At 42.6% G+C, this 20,864-nt stretch overlaps 2 protein-coding genes across 9 annotated transcripts in view; one reads left to right on the plus strand and one right to left on the minus strand.

Moving 5' to 3' along the window:
- Positions 1 to 1,760: 1,760 nt before the first annotated feature.
- Positions 1,761 to 20,864, minus strand: part of LOC127581318 (TATA box-binding protein-associated factor RNA polymerase I subunit D-like) — a 31,375-nt gene continuing 12,271 nt past the window's right edge. Inside the window, exons 1-8 of one of the 4 annotated variants that reach the window (XM_052035607.1) lie at positions 16,151 to 16,200; positions 15,862 to 15,939; positions 15,065 to 15,180; positions 13,218 to 13,677; positions 11,716 to 12,094; positions 6,760 to 6,932; positions 5,362 to 5,419; positions 1,761 to 3,258 (exon numbers count right to left, since the gene is read on the minus strand). In XM_052035607.1, coding sequence (XP_051891567.1) covers positions 2,629 to 3,258; positions 5,362 to 5,419; positions 6,760 to 6,932; positions 11,716 to 12,094; positions 13,218 to 13,453 — 1,476 coding nt within the window. In that variant the 5' untranslated portion in view covers positions 13,454 to 13,677; positions 15,065 to 15,180; positions 15,862 to 15,939; positions 16,151 to 16,200 and the 3' untranslated portion in view covers positions 1,761 to 2,628. Of the gene's footprint in view, positions 3,259 to 5,361; positions 5,420 to 6,759; positions 6,933 to 11,715; positions 12,095 to 13,217; positions 13,678 to 15,064; positions 15,181 to 15,861; positions 15,940 to 16,150; positions 16,201 to 17,360; positions 17,475 to 20,864 lie in introns of those variants that run through there. The other 3 variants (XM_052035608.1, XM_052035610.1, XM_052035609.1) reach the window with 3 other exon arrangements.
- Positions 20,028 to 20,864, plus strand: part of c21h11orf54 (chromosome 21 C11orf54 homolog) — a 33,197-nt gene continuing 32,360 nt past the window's right edge. Inside the window, exon 1 of one of the 5 annotated variants that reach the window (XM_052035616.1) lies at positions 20,028 to 20,266. In XM_052035616.1, coding sequence (XP_051891576.1) covers positions 20,164 to 20,266 — 103 coding nt within the window. In that variant the 5' untranslated portion in view covers positions 20,028 to 20,163. The remainder of the gene's footprint in view (positions 20,267 to 20,864) is intronic. The other 4 variants (XM_052035615.1, XM_052035613.1, XM_052035611.1 and 1 more) reach the window with 4 other exon arrangements.

The raw sequence follows: 20,864 nt of genomic DNA on the forward strand, positions 1-20,864 counted from the left end.
CTTTGGGATGAACTGATCCTGCATCTTCCAAATTACTCCCAGAAACTCCCACCATTGCTGCTCCACTGTCATCCCTGCTAGTGTTCCCTTCCAATCAACTTTGGCCAGCTCCTCTCTCATGCCTCTGTAGTTACCTTTACTCAACTGTAATACCGATACATCCGATTTTAGCTTCTCCCTCTCAAACTGCAGGGTGAATTCTATCATATTATGATCACTGCCTCTGAAGGGTTCCTTTACCTTAAGCTCCCTAATTGAATCTGGTTCATTGCATAACACCAAATCAAGAGTTTCCTCTTCCCTAGTGGGCTCGACCACAAATTGTTTTAAAAAGACATCTCATAAGCATTCTACAAATTCCTTCTCTTGGGATCCAGTGCCAGCCTGATTTTCCCAGTCTACCTGAATATTGAAGGCCCGAATGACCACCATAACATTGCCTTTCTTACAGGCCTTTTCTATCTCCTGTTGTAATTTGTACTCCATATCCTGGCTACTATTTGGAGGCCTGTATACAACTCCCATCAGGGTCTTACCCTTGCAGTTTCTTAACTCTACCCACAAGGATTCTACATCTTTCGATCCTGTGTTACTTCTTGCTAAGGATTTGATTTCATTTCTTATCAACAGAGCTACCCCACCCACTCTGCCCACCTGCTTGACTTTTCGATAGGATGTGTATCCTTCGGTCCTGTACTCACCACCCTTCTTCTCAAATTTGTCTCCACGTTGGTGAAACTTAAATTCTTATCCCTTTCTAAAATTTGTCTTTTTTTTATTCTGGAGACTTCAGTAACCTCTCCTGCACTCTCCTTCCCTTTTACTTTATCCATACTTTTCCAATTTGTTGAACCTACCCCACCCCACCCCCACCCACTATTTAGTTTAAAGCCCTATCCACAGCCCGAGTTATGTGAATCTCCAGGACCCTGGTCTCAGTGTGGTTCAGGTGGAGTCCGTCCCATCAGAACAGCTCCCTCCTTCCCCAATACTGGTACCAGTGTCTCACAAATTCAAACCCACTTCTCCCACACCAACCCTTGAGCCACGCATTTTAACGCTCTGATCTTATTGACCCTGTGCCAATTTGCACGTGGCTCAGGTAGCAATCCAAAGATTATTACCTTTTTGGTTCTGCTTTTTAATTTAGGCCCTAGCTGCTCAAATTCCCTCTTTCCTTGTTCTACCTACATCGTTAATACCCACATGGACCACGACAACTGGATTTTTCCCCTCCCACTCCAAATTCCTCTGCAGGTCAGATGAGATGTCCTGAACATGGGCACCAGGCAGGCAACACAGCCTTCAGGACTCTCGATCCTAGCAACAGAGAATTATGTCTATTCTCATGATTATACTATCCCCAATTACAACTACGTTTCTCCTCTCTCTTCCCCCTTGAATGGCTCCCTGAACCACAGTGCCACAGTTCAGTTGCTCATCCTTCCTGTAGCTCCCATTCTCATCTGCACAGGGAGCAAGAACCTCAGACCTGTTGGACAAGCTCAAGGGCTGAGGCTCCTCCAGCACTACCTCTTGGATCCCCCTACCTGCCTCACACCCTCTTGTCCCTGATCACAGACTGAATTTGAAGTAGTTAATCCAATGGGTGTGACTGCCTCCTGGTACACAGCGTCCAGGTAGCTCTCCCCCTCCTTGACGCGTTGCAGTGTTTGAAGCTCAGGTCATCAACTTTGAGCCCGAGTTCCTCGAGCAACCAACGCTTGCTCTTTCTTAATACATCAGTCCCACTCATTCTCAATACATCAAAACTATATTATAAAATAAAGTTACAAAATAACAAATTAAGCTATGTGACATATGCACAAATAAAAACCTCAATTTAGAGGTTAACAATTCATCTAATTAGTTATAGAGAGTGCTGATCCTTTGTAAGATTTAGCAAAGTAAAATGCAGTATCACTCAAGTTCAATTTATGTGGATCACTAACAGATACTGGCTACCTATCACTGCCCACCAAAAGAAAACCGTACTCTCCAATCACTAACTTTCAGTGTCAACTGTTGATAAATAAAAATAAAAACAGAAATTGCTGGAAATACCCAATGGGTGAGCTAGTAGCCACAAGAGGGAGAAAATGTTTCAGGTAGTTCTGATGAACAAAGATTTGCCAACATATTTGATTACAAATTATTTCAAAAGGATTTTTGCAAGGTGAAAATTTCACAGTTACTTGTTATATGTTATAGATTTAGATCATAAATGTTTGATTTATTTGCTAAGATATTAGTTTCAGGACAAAGTTTTAGGCACTGCCTCTAATTTGCAAAGGATTGTGTTGAAACCGAACTTGTGTAGAGTACAAGAATATTTTCCATCTTCCACAATGTTCATCCACAGAATGACAATGTTTCAGTTGCATAATATTCTTACAATTAATACACTCTGAATCCAGAATTTCTTCAAAGTCAATGGAAAATACTTTCCCAGTGGTAGTTAGGAGTTATTAATGTTATGAACACATGTATATCACAGTGTCAAGTCATTACTGGCCTGAATAATTATATGCAAATGTGCCATACACTTATAAACTACAGTTCAGATGTTATTCTGTTCATTCTTAAATAAAAGCTTTTGATGGTGATCCGGCAAAATAACTACCCTTGTTACAATGGTGAGCCAGTAAAATAACTATTCCCATTATAGAGTTTATGCTTTGTTTTCTGAGACAACATTGATGATAAATTTGTGCCTTTGTTGGCTTGTTCCACAGGATCATCCTGTTCCTCGCAATTTCTTCGAGCAGTACCATTACAAAGGACTTTTTGGTACATTGTTAATTCACAATCCATTCTTTCTAGATTATTCTCTTCTTGCAATGTTGTGTGTTCCCTCTTTTGCACAATCATCCTCTTTGAGTGTTTATTAGATTTGCAGTTCTTGAGAGAAAGTGCAGTCTCTGTTCCTTCATCTTCCTGTTCACCTAATGGCCTGCAGTTATTCTGTAGACTGCCCAGGTCTGCTGTTGTCTGGTCTGCTAATTCCTCTTTTGTGATCTTGCTGGTTTTCTGCTTAAAAGGCCCACTGCGAAGAAGATTTTGTGTGGAGTGGTTCTTTTGTTCAACTGTCACTTGTTTATTTTTAACATGGCCTTTCCTTTTACCACTGGCTTCATGCTTCCCTTTATTTTTACCACTATTTAGAGATCTGTTTTTAGTTTTACCATTGCAGTGCATTGTCCTAAAGCACTTTTTCTTTTTTTCAGGCCTTTTTTCTATTATGAAGCAGCTGTTATCCTGCAAGTAAAATAAGCATCATGAACAATGACTGAACAAAGAAAATAGCTATGTTACTTCATTCTTGTAAATGTGGTACATAAACAATAAAACTGTGGGCGTTAGTGTGACCCAAGACAGAACGAGAACAGGTCGAGGAAGATCTATCGGGCTGGTGGAATTAAAACATATTATGAAGCTCAAAATAAACTAATTTCACACTTTCACAATAATCAAGACACACGACACCAACAAATTGCCAGAATATTGAGCATGATTCCTGCTTATTTAGATGCTTCCAAATTATCTAATAGTAACTTCTTCACCATTCAGTGAAATGAAATCCAAGCTACTTCTAGTTCAAGCCATGATTCACAAATAGTGGCTTGTAATGGAAGACTGATAGTCTCTGATGATAAAGTATAGCAAAATTTAAACCAATTTTTTCCAATAAGTTTTGTATATAATGTGGCAAAATAAAACTTTGGTTCAGTCTTAGTTACAAACTCAATTAATCATCTATTAAGTGGTACATATGTTTTGCCAAAACACATCTGAAGTCTGTGATCACTCACGTTTTGGGATTACTCTTAAAGTTTACCCAAATGATTTCAGGGATGAGGGTCTTTAATACCCTCAGATACGATAGGGTCTTTCAAGAGACTGTTGGATAGGTACATGGAGCTGACTAAAATAGAGGGCTATGGGTAAGCCTAGTAATTTCTAGGGTAGGGACATGATCGGCACAGCTTTGTGGGCCGAAGGCCCTGAATTGTGCTGTAGTTTTTCTATGTTTCTATAATGTGAACAGACTGGAGAGGCAGAGGCCATTCTCCTTGGAACAGAGATTAGGAGATTTGATAGGGATATTTTATCATGAAGAGTCGAGAAAGAGTGGAAAAAGAAAATCTCTTCCCAATGGTAAAAGGTCAAGACTCCAAGGGATGCAGAATGAAGATAACTGGCAGAAGAACCAAAACTGAAATGAGGCCAATTTTTTTTTTAAACTAAAGCAGCAAATGGCTGGAATCCAGAGTGGGACAATTGGAGGTACATTCAATTGTGGTGTTCAAAAATGAACTAGGTAAGTAGTGAGAGGGAAAATAAACTGCAGGGCACTGAGAAAGGGTGGGGCAATAGGACAAGCTTGATTCCCAATCAAATGCTGGCATGGACTAGATAACTACAACATTCTCATAATTGAAATATTGGGCCAGGTTTTGCAGGAAAAAGACCCCAGTTTTGTGCACTGTGGTAGGTTACCCTTCCAAATCAAATCCATTTCAATATTACCATCTTTCACTGTCCTCCTGCTCTTACACCACATTACACTGTCATTCCTTTCCTCACTCAAGATGCTGTAGGAAATTATTCCAATGGGGATGGTTACAGAAGAAATGAGGGCAGGACCTCAGCAGGATTTAAACACAAGGACTGTAATTTCAAATTTGAGGAGCTTAAGGAATGGGAGCCAGAATTGTTCACCAAGGACATGTTAGGGATGAACAGGATTTGGTGCAGGATGGAAAATAAGCAAATGTTTGAGCAGTGCTGAACAACCTTCCTTTGAAGGAAGTGTTCATCAGGGACCAGGAATAAAGGAAATGGGATAGAGCCACAAACAAATTAGAAGAATATTAAAAATATTTTGGCTGGCTTGCTTTAGGCCAATGAACTAAACTGACCATGAGGTGAACTCATTTTACATTTGTTGAAAGTCACACTTGATATTATAATTATCTAAGTATCCATTTGATGCCTTCTGTCTTGGTATAAACATTTAAGTAAATGTTCTTCAACAAGTCTGCAATAATTTTAAAAGGTGAATAAGACAACGTTACAGTCAGATACACTTATCAAATATACTTCTTAAATTTTGTAAGCATCACTGATTTCAGAATACTGCCAGGTACCCTTGATTTTATTAAACGGTATCATTAAGAAATAGTGAGGTACAGCTTTACCCTTGGTGAACATGTAACGCATGCAACATTGTGCATTGTATTAAGCAGTTAATGCATGCAACCAAGGAAATGAATTTCAGATGTAGACTACAACATACATACTATATTGCTTATTAAATTATGCAGCCAAAGGAAATATGTACTAATACGATTTACTTACCACAACTTTCATATCAAAAGCCTCTTCATTTTCTAAGTCTTCAATGCAGGTTTCATCACTATAAAATGTTAACATTTTTATTAATGTTACAAAATACATTATAAACAAAAAAAAATTTAACTTTGACCATTGCCGTCTTATTGATAGATGTAAGCAGCAGCACATTGCTTAAAAAGTTGCCTGACACTAAATTTTGTCAAGCTGAAGCAATGGTACCCTTCACTACAAGTACACTAGGCGTGATAATCAGATGTGATCTGTCCTTCTTGGCCAGACTTGGAATGATCATTTTTAAAACTATTCCCTACAAATATACAAGTTGTCCAGTGGACTGCAAATGTGACATAGTCCTGTACCAACTGCCTGAAGTTCCCAAAAGAATAATGATGTGGCTAATCACCTAAAACCAGTTATCAGCCAGTTCCTTTATCAACTTCTTCTTTTTGCCATCAGATTTTTTTTTTGCTATGTTTCCACTAGTTTCTGAGTTAGCAGATAGAATTGCTAGAGGAGGTTTGGAATCCATCAGCATTGGCTTTAGCCAACCTTGGGGAAAATACCTTTTCCAGGATCCTTACCCTCAGGTTTAGTGCAGTCTTAAATGTACAGAAGCCTGAATTGTCCAGCAATTTGCAAGTGTTGAAAAAAGTTCTAATTGTGCCACCAAATCAAGAGCCTGCCAAGCTAATTTACTTCATTTCTCTCCAGAAACATCAGCTCACTCCAAAGTGAGGTTGACCTGGTAGAGATGCCTTAGCAAATAATCCAAGAAACAGTTCTTCATCTGAGTAAATTTAGATGTCTGTGAACTATTCAGCTGTGGAGGCACCATAACTGAAGCCAATCCTGTCCTCATCTGACATCTATACATGATCCCTGTCAGTTAGAAACCTCTGGAGACTTATCAGCTGTGCAAACTGTCAAACATTTTTTCTCTCTCTGACGCAGGAGCATCAAGAACAATGGCATCATTCCTATCACCTCCATGGCTAACATGAGTTATTTAACACAGAGAAGGGGATCAGAGTTGAGACCTTCCTATTCTGCATGGCTCAGTTTTAAATCATGGTATGCCTCAACAAACAGCAATGTCCTGAAATACTAAATGAAAAAGCTATCAGTACTGGAAATCTGAAATAAACATATAGTGAAAACACTCAGATCAGAGAGCATCTGTGGAAGGTTTGAAGATCCTTTGCTTTCGACCTGAAACGCTGACTCTATTTTTCTTTCCATAGATGCTGACTAACCTGCTGAGTGTTTCCATTCATGAAATATTAACTCTGTTTCTCTCCCCACAGATGCTCCCTGACCAGCCAAGAATTTCCAAAATTCTTGTTTTTACTTCTTAATTAATTAACACACACACTTAGAAACTAAATCAAAATATAAACTTACGTGCTTTCTGATATGGGTGAAATTGGTCTTTCCTCATCCAGGTACTTGTACTGCCTGGTTGGACCACCCTCTCTTTCCGTACAGTCCACATTTTTATCTTTTAAGGATGTTATGAGATGTTTTTGACATTTTAACTCCTTCATGTAATCAAATAATCCACACAAAGCTGCTTGCTATAAATTAAAAGCATTTAAATGTTAAAAAGTTTGCCAAAATAATCTCCAAGTTGTAAGAACTCCTTAAGTCACACTGTGGCATATTTGTTATAAGTTAACAATTTTATGGAAAATTACTCTATTATGTAACCACATATTATCTATTTATTTTGTACCTGCCAACGTCTTTATAAAAGTGGGAAAAAGGATCTTATAAAATGCATGAACATGTCAAAAATTTGCAAGTGCATAAGCCAGAGTGGGTGGAACAGAGGGTACAGGCAGAGCATAAGATTTTAGTAGGGACAGGCTATCACAAAGCAATTGGGGATTGGTGAACAACAGGACTGGTAGACAAGTCAGATGTGTTATGAGATTAAAAACAATCTGTGAAGCTCTGGATAAATTGGGATTTTGCATAAATTGGGAGCTTAGGAGAAAAAGCATCGGAAGAAACCATGCTGGAGCTTGGAAAAGTAAAATTTGAGAGGTGAAAGTTAACAGGCTCGATAGACAAGACGACAGGCCAGAGGAGAATCAGAGCCCATAATGAGTCTGTGCCATACCTGGTTCAGCTTGAGATAATGGATGAGTGGTTAAGGTACAAAACTTCTTTTAAAAAGTATTGTGCTTGATTTGCTAACAGTGAACTCGAGACAGTTTTAGAACATTCTTAATCTTAAATAAAATGGCACGAATACAGAATGGAGGTGTATTAGATATCAAGAAAGCGGGATAAAAGATTACAAATTCCATTGGTTTTACATTAGATATTCTCTTGAATTTGGAGTTTATGGTCACTTCTACATAGGTTCTCTGTGACTGGAATATGCCTTTCTATTCTTGAAATAGAGTGTAAAGACAGTGGAGTTGGTACAGGAACTTAGGGGGTGAAATAAGTAAAGGAATGATTGAATTGGCCTGTCAGTGATTGCGACTTCAGTAATAGTGGTACAGTGCATTACAGATAAGCATGAAGGAATACCTGTGGGTAGATGATATATAAAATGAGGGTAAATCAGAACTGGGGAGGGGGGCGGGGGTGGGGGTGTGGGTGTGGGGTGTGGGAAGGGTGTTGGGAGGTGGTGGCAGGCCACTGAAGAGAAATAAAGGGACCAGAGAGCTTAGATAACGTTTGAAATAATTTTGAATGAAGAGTCTCATAACCAGGTTAAAAGAATAGGACAAATACTTTAGTGAGGGGAATACCGAAGGATCTATCACAGCAGCAATGAGGATTTTAAGTCAAAAGTTGATGGTAAGCCATAATATGCCTGAAGGAGAAGCGTCAGTGATTGTAGCTGATTCTACCACCTCTTCAGGCAGTGAGTTCCAGATGTTAAGATGAGATATTGTTACTAGTCACACATACATCGAAACACAGTCAAATACATCTTTTGCGTAGTGCGTTCTGGGGGCAACCCGCAAATGTCGCCATGCTTCTGGCGCTAACATAGCACACCTGCAACTTCCTAACCAGTACGTCTTTGGAATGTGGGAGGAAACCGGAGCACCCGGAGGAAACCAATGCAGACTGGGGGAGAACGTACAAACTCCTTACAGACAGTGGCCGGAATTGAACCCGGGTCACTGGCGCTGTAATAGCGTCATGCTAACCACTACACTATTGCATTCTGTGCAAAAAAAAACTTATCCCTCAGATCTCATTTAAACTTCGTTCCTCGTACCTTAAATATAAACCCTCTTATTTTTGATACCCTCACCATGGGGAAAAGATTTTGACTATCTGCCCTATGCCTCTTTTAATTTTATACACCTCTATATGGCCACCCCACAGCTTCCTTCGCTCCAGGGAAAACAAGCCCAGCCTATCCAATCTCTCACCAAAACTGAAGTCCTCCAATCCATGTAACTGGTGAATCTCCTCTGCACTTTATCCAGCACAATCATATTCTTCCTACAGTATGGTGACCAGAAGTGGATGTAATACTCCAAGTGTGGCCTAACCAGTGTTTTGTAAAGTTGCACTCTGACATTCCAATTTTTACATCCTATGCCACAACTTACAAAGGTAACACGGTAACTTCTTCACCACCCCATCCACCCATACTGCCACATTCAGGGGAATATAGATTAAGCAATATTGATGAACTTTGCGCCCTCTAATTTACTGTATATGCCCTACCCCAATTTGACTTACTAAAATACATCACATTGCACTTGTCAGGGTTAAATTCTATCTGCCATCGCTCTGCCCAACTTTCCATCTGATCTGTATCCTGCTGCAGCCTTAGACAACCTTCCTCGCTGTCCACCACACCACCAATTTTTGTGTCATGTGCAAACTTACTAATCGTACCTCCTACGTTAACATCCAAGTCACTAATATATACCACAAACAACAGAGGTCCCAGTACTGATCCCTGCAGGACACCACTGGTTGCAGATTTCCAATCAGAAAAGCAGCCCCCCACTAACACTTACCACTGCATTTTGGTGAGCTGAACTGGGGCAGGGCTTACACAGCAAATGGCAGGACCCAGGAGAGTGTTGTAGAACAGAGAGAAGTTCCCTAAAAGTGACAACACAGGTAGACAGCGTGGTGAAGAAGGCACTTGGCACGCTTGCCTTCATTGGTCAGGGCATTGAGCACAAGAATTTGGATGTCACATTACAATTGTACAAGATGTTGGTGAGACCACTCTTTGAGTACTGTGTGCAGTTCTGGTTAACTAGCTATAGGAAAAATGTCTTTAACCTGGAAAAGGTGCAGAAAAGATTAACAAGGATGTTACTGGGACTGGAGGCTTGAATTAGGAGAGACTGGATAGGCTGGGGCTTTTTTCCAAGGAGCATGGGAGGCCAAGGGCTGACCTTATCGAAGTTTATAAAATCATGAGGGGTATAGATAAGGTGAATGGGGACTCTTTTTTTCCCCCCAGGGTAGGGGAGTCTAAAACTAGAGGGCATAGGTTTAAGGTGAGAGTGGAAAGATTCAAAGGGGACCCGAGGAGCAACTTTTTCCACATAGAGGTTGGTGGGTATGTGGAAGGAGCTGCCAGAGGAAGTGGTAGAGGCAGGTACAATTACAATATTTAAAGGACATTTGGACAGGTACATGGATAGAGAAGTTTCAGAGGGATATGGGCCAAACTCAGGTAAGTGGGACTAGCTCAGGTAGGCAACTTGGTTGGCAAGGATGAATTGGGCCGAGGGGCCTGTTTCCATGCTGTATAACTCTATGACTCTACCCTCTGCTTCCTATCATCAGTCCAATTTTAAATTCAATTAGCCAGCTCTCCTTGGATCCCATGTGCCTTAATCCTCTGGATCAGTGGGACTACTAAACTTCATATACACAACATCTACCGCCCTGCCTTCTTCAATCTTCTTAGTTATCTCCTCAAATAACTCAATCAAATTATAGGACAGGATTTCCCCCACACAAAGTCACGTTGACTATCCCTGATCTGCCCCTGCCTTTCCAAATGTGCACAAGTCCTATCGCTTAGAATTTTCTCCAATAAATTCCCTACCACTGACATATGGCTCACCAGTCTGTCATTTATCCCTGCTGCCTTTCTTGAAAAAAAAGAAACATTAGTCATCGCCCAGTCTTCTGGCAGATCACCTGTGGCTAATGAAGATGCAAAAATTTCCATCAGGGCCCCAGCTACCCCTTCCCTTGCTTCACATAGCATCTTGGGATAGATCTCATTGGGGCTCCGGGGATTTCCCCACCCTATGCATTCCAAGACATCGAACATCTTCACCTTCTTAATACTTAAATGCACCAGACCACCAACATAACCCTCCCCAGAACTCTATTAAGTCCTTCTCCTTGGTGAATACAGACAAGGAGTACTCATTTAGGACCTTGCCCACATCCTGTAACTCCTGACATTGATTAACCCTTTTACATTCCTAGGCTACCCCCTTGCTCCTAATATAGAATGTCTCGGGTTTCTCCTTTATCTTACCTGCCAACAGGGGCTTCAATCTGGACTCATTCTAGTATATATTACAAAGTAATTTTTTCCTTTACTCAGCTAAATAACTGAAGGAGTCTTTACACCATACATAAAAAACAACGGATTAACCACAACAGTATTAGATTTTTAAAAAATGAATAAACATGAGAAAAGATGTAAAGAGCTTCTTATGAACCAATTATGCAAAGAAAATTTGGTAGGGTATATTATTCAATGTGTACCTACCTATTCAATTATAGTTTATAATTCAAAACATGCAGCTCTACAAAACTCTGGTTAGACCACACTTAGAGTACTGTGTCCAGTTCTGGTCGCCTCATTATAGTAAGGATGTGGAAGCATTGGAAAGGGTGCAGAGGAGATTTACCAGGATGTTGCCTGGATTGGAGAGTATGGATTATGAGGAGAGACTAAGGGAGCTAGAGCTTTACTCTTTGGAGAGGAGGAGGATGAGGGGAAACATGATAGAGGTGTACAAAACATTAAGAGGAATAGATAGACAGCCAGCGCCTCTTTCCCAGGGCACCAACGCTCAATACAAGAGGGCATGGCTTTAAAGTAATGGGTGGGAGGTTCAAGGGAGATATCAGAGGGAGGTTTTTCACCCAGAGAGTGGTTGTTTCATGGAATGCGCTACCTGGGGTAGTGGTGGAGGCAGGTACACTGGTCAAGTTCAAGAGATTGTTAGGTAAGCATATGGAGGAATTTAAAATAGGGGGATATGTGGGAGGAAGGGTTTAGATAGTCTGAAGCGAGGTTTAAAGGTCAGCACAGCATGGTGGTCCGAAGGGCCTGTATTGTCCTATGGTTCTATGTATGCCATGTCACACTATAGACTTATTACTTACTTCATATGCAAAAATCATCTTAAATGGCAAATCCTTCTTTCCATACTCCTTTCGCAAAAATGGGAACTCTAGCCCTCGCTCTCTCAACCTCCTCCTCTTCTCTGCTGCAGGTATGGATGCTTGCAGCCTTCCCCTTGGCAGGCCAGACTTCTTATGAGTGTAACTACTTTTGGATCTCTTACGTCGCCGCCGTCTTCTGACTTCACCAATTTTCAAAAAACTTGGACGCCACAGACCTCCATCTGAATCAGATGAGCTCTCAGAATTACGTCCATTTTGACTTCTGATATCTGACTGGGACAAATGCCCCCTCTTATTTCTTACTGGTATGGACAAACACTGTGTTTTGAATAAACTGTTAACTGAATCCGAGCTATCACTGGAAAGAAAAAGAATACATTAATCCATTAACATTGAACAAGGATCTTCATGATATCATCCATGTATACATTTCACCTCAGCCCACTTTGAAACATTATGAATAAAAACCTACTTCAGGAAATCCAAGCATGGTTATTGTTAAACAACTCTCTGGCTTAGGATGACAAATTCTACCCCACTCACCTCTCTAAGTTCAATGGTTTCTTCCATAGACAGACCTGCTATCCTCATAATTTCGACACATGCTGCCTGACCTGCCGAGTGTTTCCAGTATTTGCTGTGTTATTTAAAAAGTTGAACTATTGTCCTGTCCTTTTTAGGTAGTTCATTAACACTTCCTATCAGATAAAGATCAACCTCTACATGCTTAAACATAAATTGCAAAATATGCTGCAATGCAAGTTCTATAATACTTTAGACTGTCATAATCTAATACTGTAACACTCATACACCATGCAATTATTAACTTCAAAATGTGAAATTTTTCCACACTACTTGCTGTTCCCTCCGATTCTTAGCATCTGGAGTGGGCAATGGAGTACAATTTTGAAATGCCCCAGTTCTCACCAAAGCATTTAACACATTTACAATGATTATACCAATTAAATTCAAAGTAACTTTTAAATGCACCCAAAGAGAATTATGTTGCAAACTATAGTTGCAGAACTTATTAAATTACAAACTTTAGCAATGGCTGAATATTCTTTTACTGTTAATAGTATTGCTTTGTGAAACCCAAAGGGAAAAAAATTAACAAGTGCAAACTATATTTGGTTTCCAGGTCTTGGGATATACCAACTTCAACTTGGAAGCTGGCACTGGAGTAGGCATGAAAGGTAAATCTGGGCCAGTAATTGATCCCACTCAGTTATGAAGGTCACCTAAAATAAACAAAGGTGAGTTAAGGGTGGCAGTGGAAAGCTTCCAGCATCTAGTGGGCTGCTTTCAGGTGTGTATGTGTGGGGATTGGTGGGGGGGGGGATGGAGGGAGCGGATGGGGGTGAAATAAGAGGAAATACCTTCAATGATCCAGTCTCAATCGTTATCTATCAAAGTAGACATTAATAATCCAATAAAGTATCTCCAGTCTGGTGAACTTAGAACCAATGCACGTTTCCTACCTTAAAGAAGTAGAGATATCCTGATCAACATGATCAAAGGGTTTACGTGTATTTGTACTTAAATCTTTTTCTGTACTGGAGATGGCTGGGTCCACTTGCTCAGTAACTAGCTTCATGCCAGCACTCTGTTGCAAATGCTTAGTCTCATTCTCTTTATCCGAAAATAGCAAAACACTATTTTCGTCTTCATCTTCTGTACATACTTGCTCATTGTCAACACTCCTTGAATCTTCCATTGCTTTCTTTAGCCTATCTGAATGAGTCCAAGCAAACGTAGCTAGATGATTCTTGCTCCAATTACAAAATCTCTATTATCCCACGAGGAGAAAACACAGGAATCCGGGTAGATGAATGAAGACAATATATGCACAGGAAAGACTCGATTGGTGTAATTGTTCATGGGCACTTTGTGGAATGATTTTGAGCAGTTTTGCAAATGAAGTTCTCTTTGGTGCTGCCCCTACTCAAATAAAAATAAATTCTATCTGATTATCACTAGCACAGTTCTATAATTAATTTGAAAGTGAATTCTATCATTTATACCCAACCAGTTCACCACAATTCCTCTTCCCAATATGCAGTTTCCTGAGGTTTGCCATAAGTTGTTGCTGTAACAGCTTGTATAGTTTACAACCAACGTGAACACACCATTGTGAGCTCCTCATTTCACCCCTACCCCCTGTCCATCCACCCACCACCATTGCTCTCGAGTTGAAATGGTAAAACTAGCGATCTTTATTTGAGAAAGATTGCAATACAGTAAGGAGGCAAATGGACGAATACCTGTAAAATCTCATTACTGGCAGTGTGTTAAATAAAAGATGCAGATATCACTGGGATTTTAGCACAGGAGATCTGATTATAGTATATCATTAATAATATTTCTGAGAAGATGAGTTAATATTTCTTCAAATGTTATGATTACTGTGCAGTCAATGCAATTCTGCCTTGCAATAACACAAAGCAAAGCTGTCATATCAAATGATTTCACTGAAATTTATAATATGACAATTTATAATATGTTCTATGACCCTAAATTTATAATAAAGTAAGAAATGCAATAAACATCACCACATCTCTGCACCATGAAAACCGTTGCCAAGAAACTGAAAGATGCCCACGGTGCAAGGAAAATCAGGTTAAGTCCCAATGCAGGAGGGAGGGGGAGGGGATGAACCAGACATAAGGAAGTAAAACACACAGGGATTAGAAATGGGGGTGGAATTGGAACTGGTCACTAGAGGACATGGGGTAAGTGAGGGTTGGCTGCTGGGGGGGGGGGGGGAGGGGGGAGGGGGGGGAGGGGGCGCACTCAGCAATCAGAAGTGAGTGTTGTGGATTAGCAAGATTGGTAGTCGGGGGTGGGATTGGTAGTCGGGGAATGGAGGTGGACGGGGAAAAGATCTGTGGGATCAATAACTGGTATGGGAATGGGATCTCCATTACCATCTTCCCCACCCCAAGGGAAAGCTAATAAGTAAATTATTTAAAGAGGACCTACCAAGGCAAGAACCCACAACCAGATTGGGCAGCCTGGACTTGCCCTTTAAGTTACAGTGAAGCAAGACTTGCAGGTGTTGTGATAACTTTCAAGAGTGGTCCATGGATTCACGCATGAAAATCCCAAAATTAATGTGGAGGCATGTGTTGGATACCATTACGTCAGATGAAACAGAAATAAAAAATGACAACATGCATCTTGGAGTTATGTCCATGATCTTTCCTTACATTCCCTTCCATCATTGCAGATGGGGGATTTAAAGTTAATTAATTAAATAAATTTGGGACAAAAGCTATTATCGGTATTGGAAATCAGTTGGGAAGGAAATATATTGGGGTTACCTCACCTGGGCTATTTGTGACTCCAGTAAAATGGTTGGTTTTTATCTACTCATTGAAATGGCTGAGCAAGTCGATCAGAGATGGACAGGAATTGTTGGTCCTGGCACTGACGTCCACATCCCTGGAAATGAATTATCTCCGATTTATTTGCTATAGGCAGGCAGTTCACCCAGAACGTTCACTTAATAACAATGAAGGATGATGATAAATTTCCCGGACAGGAAGCAAATGTGAAAGTAGGTGGAGATGTTACTTTTCCTCTCTGTGTGCATGTGGTAGCAGACAAGAGTTTAAGGGGTGCTGCTGAAGAAGCTTTGGCAAGTAACTGCAGTGTATTTCCTAAAGCATACTGCAGGCATGGTGTGCCAGGTGTCGCAGGGAATGAATGTTTAAAGGCGGAAGATGGAATGGTAATCAAAGATATTTCATCCTGAATTGTGTTGGACCATTGGGAATATTGTTGAAACTGGAGTGAGAACAGGAGCATGTGCACCTACTTTTTTTTTGCACTATTTGTTTTGTAAATTATAGTAATTTTGTCTTTGCACTGTACTGCTGTCACAAAAACAACAAATTTCACATAATATAAGTCAGTGATAATAAACCTGATGCTGATTCAATCTAAATCCTGCCAGCATTTATTACCCATTTCAGAGGGTTCATGAAAAGTAGCAGAGAGTATGAAAGCAGGGAGGGAATGCTGAATCTTTATACAATGGTTAGGCCACAGCTGAACTACGTTCTGCTCATGCGCTTTATGAAGGTGTTAAGATTATAAAGAGGATAACAAGAAGGGATTTACCAGAATGGAGGGGTTTCAGCCGCAAGGCTAGATCGGAAGTGCTGGGATTGTTCTCTGTAGCACAAAGGATGTTGAGAGCTGATTAAGACAGAAATGTATAACTTTACCAGAGACTTAGATAGGCCAAATAGAGGGAAGCTGCTCCCACTAGCAGATGGATTGAGGATCAGAGAACAACGGACTTTGTGCTAGACATGGGGGGATGCAAGGACAAACATTCCCATGCAAGGAAAATGATCTGGAACTCATTTCCCCTTAAGGATGGTGGAAACCTTATATCAGCACTTACAAAGCAATTTGGGTAGGCACTTGAGAGGGAAAATGTTTTCAGGACTAACGGGAAAGAATTCCCTCCCTCCCTCTCCCCCCTCGCTTTCGCTCTCCCCCCAATTCCCCAGCTCCCACCGTCACCTGCAGTCCAGAGCCCAGCACGTCCCCCCTCCCTCTCCTCCTCTCCTCTCCCTCCCTCTCCTCTCCCTCCCTCTCCTCTCCTCCCCCTCCCTCCCTCTCCTCTCCTCCCCCTCCTCTCCTCCCCCTCCCTCTCCTCCCCCTCCCCTCTCCCCTCCCTCCCACCTCCCCTCTCCCCCTCCCTCCCACCTCCCCTCCCTCCCTCCCCTCTCCCCTCCCTCCCACCTCCCCTCTCCCCTCCCTCCCACCTCCCCCTCCCTCCCTCCCCTCTCCCCCTCCCTCCCACCTCCCCTCTCCCCCTCCCTCCCACCTCCCCCTCCCTCCCACCTCCCCCTCCCCCTCCCTCCCACCTCCCCCTCCCTCCCACCTCCCCCTCCCTCCCCTCTCCCCCTCCCTCCCACCTCCCCCTCCCTCCCACCTCCCCTCCCCCCTCCTCCCACCTCCCCGCTCCCCCTCCCCTCCCCTCTCTCCCCCCCTCCCCCCCTCCCCCCCTCTCTCTCCCCCCTCCCCCCCTCTCTCTCCCCCCCTCTCTCTCTCCCCCCTCCCCCTCCCCCCCCTCCCCCCTCCCCCTCCCCCCCCTCCCCCCTCTCTCTCCCCCTCCCCCCTCTCTCTCCCCCTCCCCCCCCCCCCTCTCTCTCCCCCCCCCCCTCTCTCTCTCCCCCTCCCCCCCTCTCTCTCCCCCTCCCTCTCCCCCTCCCCCTCTCTCTCCCCCTCCCTCTCCCCCTCCCCCCCTCTCTCCCCCTCCCCCCCTCTCTCTCCCCCTCCCCCCCTCTCTCTCCCCCCTCCCCCCTCTCTCTCCCCCTCTCCCCCCTCTCTCTCCCCCCTCCCCCCCTCTCTCCCCCCCTCCCCCCCTCTCTCTCCCCCCTCCCCCCCTCTCTCTCCCCCCTCCCCCCCTCTCTCTCCCCCCTCCCCCCCTCTCTCTCCCCCCCCCCCCCTCTCTCTCCCCCCTCCCCCCCTCTCTCCCCCCTCTCCCCCTCTCTCTCTCCCCCTCTCCCCCTCTCTCTCCCCCCTCTCTCTCCCCCCTCTCCCCCCCCCTCCCCCCTCTCTCCCCCCTCTCTCTCCCCCCCCAGTTCCCCAGCTCCTCCTATCACCTGCAGTCCACAGCCCAGCACCTCCCGGAAATGTGCGATGGAAATGTTGTCCGGTGGCGCACACCGAGCCCGTCCGCCGTGTCCGCAGCCGAGCTGCGATTGCTGCATCGAACCAGCTGTCGTCTGACTTGCTGCTTTTTACAGCATCAACAAATGTTGCATTAATATTATTTTCCAGTTAGATTTAATATTATTGATGTAACTTTAATTTTGATAAGCGGTTCTTTTTTTTGTAAATTGCAGAAATCATGAGCTTGACTGTGTCCCAAGAGCAGAAATAACAAGCAAGGCATTTTCATCCAGTTAAAAAGTTTGAGCGAATGAAAGGAGAAATGAGCTCGCTGAGTTGTCCCAATGTTACCAAGACTGGGGGCAGAGTATGGTCAGTCATAGCTCAGTTTGAGGGACTCTGATTAGAAAGTTATGGCTTCAATTCGCAGTGTAGAGATTATTGCCAAAATTCCTGGCAGACATCCCACTGAGGCAAAGCTGCACTGCCAGAGGTACCATCTTTCAGATGAGACGTTACACTGAGTCCTTCTCTGTCCTTTCAGGTGGTTATGAATTATTCTGAGGAAGACCAAGGCAATTCTTTCTGGTATCCAAGCCCATATTTCTTCCTCAATTAATATTTCTAAAGTAGATGATAAAGAGTTTGTGAAAGCTACTATATAATGCAAATCTTTAATTTGTCTTAATTTAACTTCTTAATGTTTTTAGTGGTTACTTTGAAATCAAATGGTTGTTAGCCTGGCCACAATAAGTTCACCTGCAATTCACTCAGGAATTTTTCTTCTAGTACAATCTTTACTGCCTTGAAGAATAACTGTCTTGGATTTATCTAAGTAATCTACAATGGTATATTAAATCACATGGTAACATGCAAATGACACCTACTGACTCTGGGGCACAGAGTGGTCTCTCTCAGCTGCCTGTATTGCTTTGGACTTGTTTATGAGACACTTCACCTTCTTAACCATTGATCAAAATCCATTCTAATTACCGTAATCATATATATCACAAAAGGTGTACCATGACGATAGTGTGTATTGCAGCAACTCACCAAGACTTCTTCAGAATCATACTCAGCTTCTACAAGGGCAACAAGACACTACAAGTTACAGGTCATGCACTGTTCTAACTCCCTTATTCTTGTTGGGACAAAATTCTGGAACTCCCTACCTACCAACTCTGAGATACCTTTGTCATGTGTTCAAGGGAACAATTGGTTCACCACCTATTTCTGAAGGACAATTAGGCATGGATAATAAATGAAAACCTTACCAGTGATTCCCACATCGCATGAATGACAAGATACAGAAGAAGTGGACCCATTCCTTAACTTTGCACATCTTGAGTTATATCTACCCGCGACATAAAATTGCACATCCCACATTTTTAGGTGTTTAGCCCAATCATAATGTATTTAGCCTTTGCTTCTGTGCTAGAACCTTTATAAATACATCATTCATCTCTGACTGTGTGATGTGTGCTGTATCAAAATAGAGATAAGACTATAATAAAACCCTGAGTGAAAAGGTGGTGGAATTATTTGACTCACTAAATAATCTTAAAACATTAAACGGGATTATTTTCAAACATTTCATGTTTTTAGTTGAGACATTAAATTGAGCCCCAGTCTCAACTCTGATGGAAGTAAATGGTTGTGCTTCAAAGAAATGCTGAGAAATCATGTTTGGCCATCTTATTTTTCAACCAACTGTAATAAAACAGATTACCTGACATTTACCAGGAGAGGCTCGACAAACTTGGGCTCTTTTCTCTGGAGTGGTGGAGGCTGAGGGGTGATCTGTTGGAAGTGTGTAAAATTATGAGGGGCATAGATAGGGTGGACAAGCAATATCTTTTTCCCATCATTGAATGATCCAATAATGGATGCCTTCTGAATACCAGAGGGCATCCATTTAAGGTGAGAGGGGGTAGGTTCAGAAGAGATGTGAGGGGTAAATTTTTTACTCAGAGAGTGGTGGATACCTGAATGCATTGCCTGATAGGGTGGTGAAGGCAAATTCATTGGGGGCTTTTAAGAGGGGCTTGGATGGGCGCATGAATGAGAGGAAAATGGAGGGATATGGGCATTCCGTAGGTAGAAGGGAATAGCTATGTCGGCACAACATTGTGGGCCGAAGGGCCTGTTCTGTGCTGTACTGTTCTATGTTCTATAATGAATGTAGAATAATGTGGACTTACTTTTAAAAGGCATGAACTATTCCCACTGAACCGGCGAGGTTAAAGTTGGCCCTGCAATGTGTTGTTCAAGTCCCAACATTGGTTCACGCTAAATTTGACAAAATGGGCAAAAAGATCGTTACATTTCAAATGTTTATTTTCTCTCAATTTGCTGTTTTGGGCAATTAAGACTTTAGATTGCTACATCCATACCTAACTATTTTTGATCACCTTATCCTTTAAACTGTGCCCTTCCAGACTTTACTACGTGTTTCATGCTCAGTACTTTCACTCTAACCTGCCCACCGAAGTAATCCGGTGGAGTTCACTTTGTTGTTGACCTGTAGAAGGAAACAGGTATTTGTGTGTGGACGACCACGATTCGGATGCTTTTCGGGGTGAGGAGGTCACTACCGAGTAAACACTGAATCGTGCTGAGTGTGTTTCTTTTGTTGCTGGTTCGTGACCGCAACCGCAGTGCCAAATTAGAGTGCGATCTGTTTATCCGCCCATCCTTCACCATTATGATGTTTGACCATGACTTTGATCTTTACACCTTGTGTAATATTAGACCCGTCCGGTGCTAAGTAACCAGAGAGCAATAAAACGCACAATGCGCCTACTGGGAAGATTTGGTTGGACCGGATACGTTGCAATGGCTGCGAGTATTGAGAAGTCTGTGCTTCATGTCCCAAGTTTAGAGGAGCTTTGTGAAGGTAAAGCCCTGACCTTGCGCAGGGCGGATGAATGCACCGCACGGAGCTGCCTGCAATGTGTAATGTTAGAAGGAAACACCCAGGCAAAGTACAGCGTTTTAGTTCTGAGATGGTCTCGCTGTGCAAACTATAGTTGTCGACACTGGGCGGTGCGGAGATCCACGGACGAGAGATACCGCGTCCAGTAAACATCACAACTGTCTGAGATGTGTTAGACATGCAGTCTGTAGACTGTGGTTTTGCCGGCAGTGATGAGTGAGGATCCCTGGTTCTTTCTCTGCAGCTGTCTTTTGAAGACATGTTCACATAACGTGAAGGTCTCTGTCTCCCGGATTAAACCAAGTGGTTGACTGGGCCGTTCAGAGGGCAGTCAACTCCGGTGGTGGGTCTTGGGTTCCGAGTACACCAAGTAATGCCGGGGGACCTTTTTCTGTAGGGAATTGGCAGACCAGTTTTTAAAAAATGTTGATGCTAATTTTAATTTGAATTTGCGCTTGTGTCTCCCGATCAACAGCTCACGCACTGTATCAGAATATTAGTTCAGTAACTCAATCACTGTGCCTATGGTGAAAGGAGTGGTATTGAACATCTCGTTATA

This window comes from Pristis pectinata, chromosome 21, assembly GCF_009764475.1.
Source record: "Pristis pectinata isolate sPriPec2 chromosome 21, sPriPec2.1.pri, whole genome shotgun sequence".
Classification (NCBI taxonomy): domain Eukaryota; kingdom Metazoa; phylum Chordata; class Chondrichthyes; order Rhinopristiformes; family Pristidae; genus Pristis; species Pristis pectinata.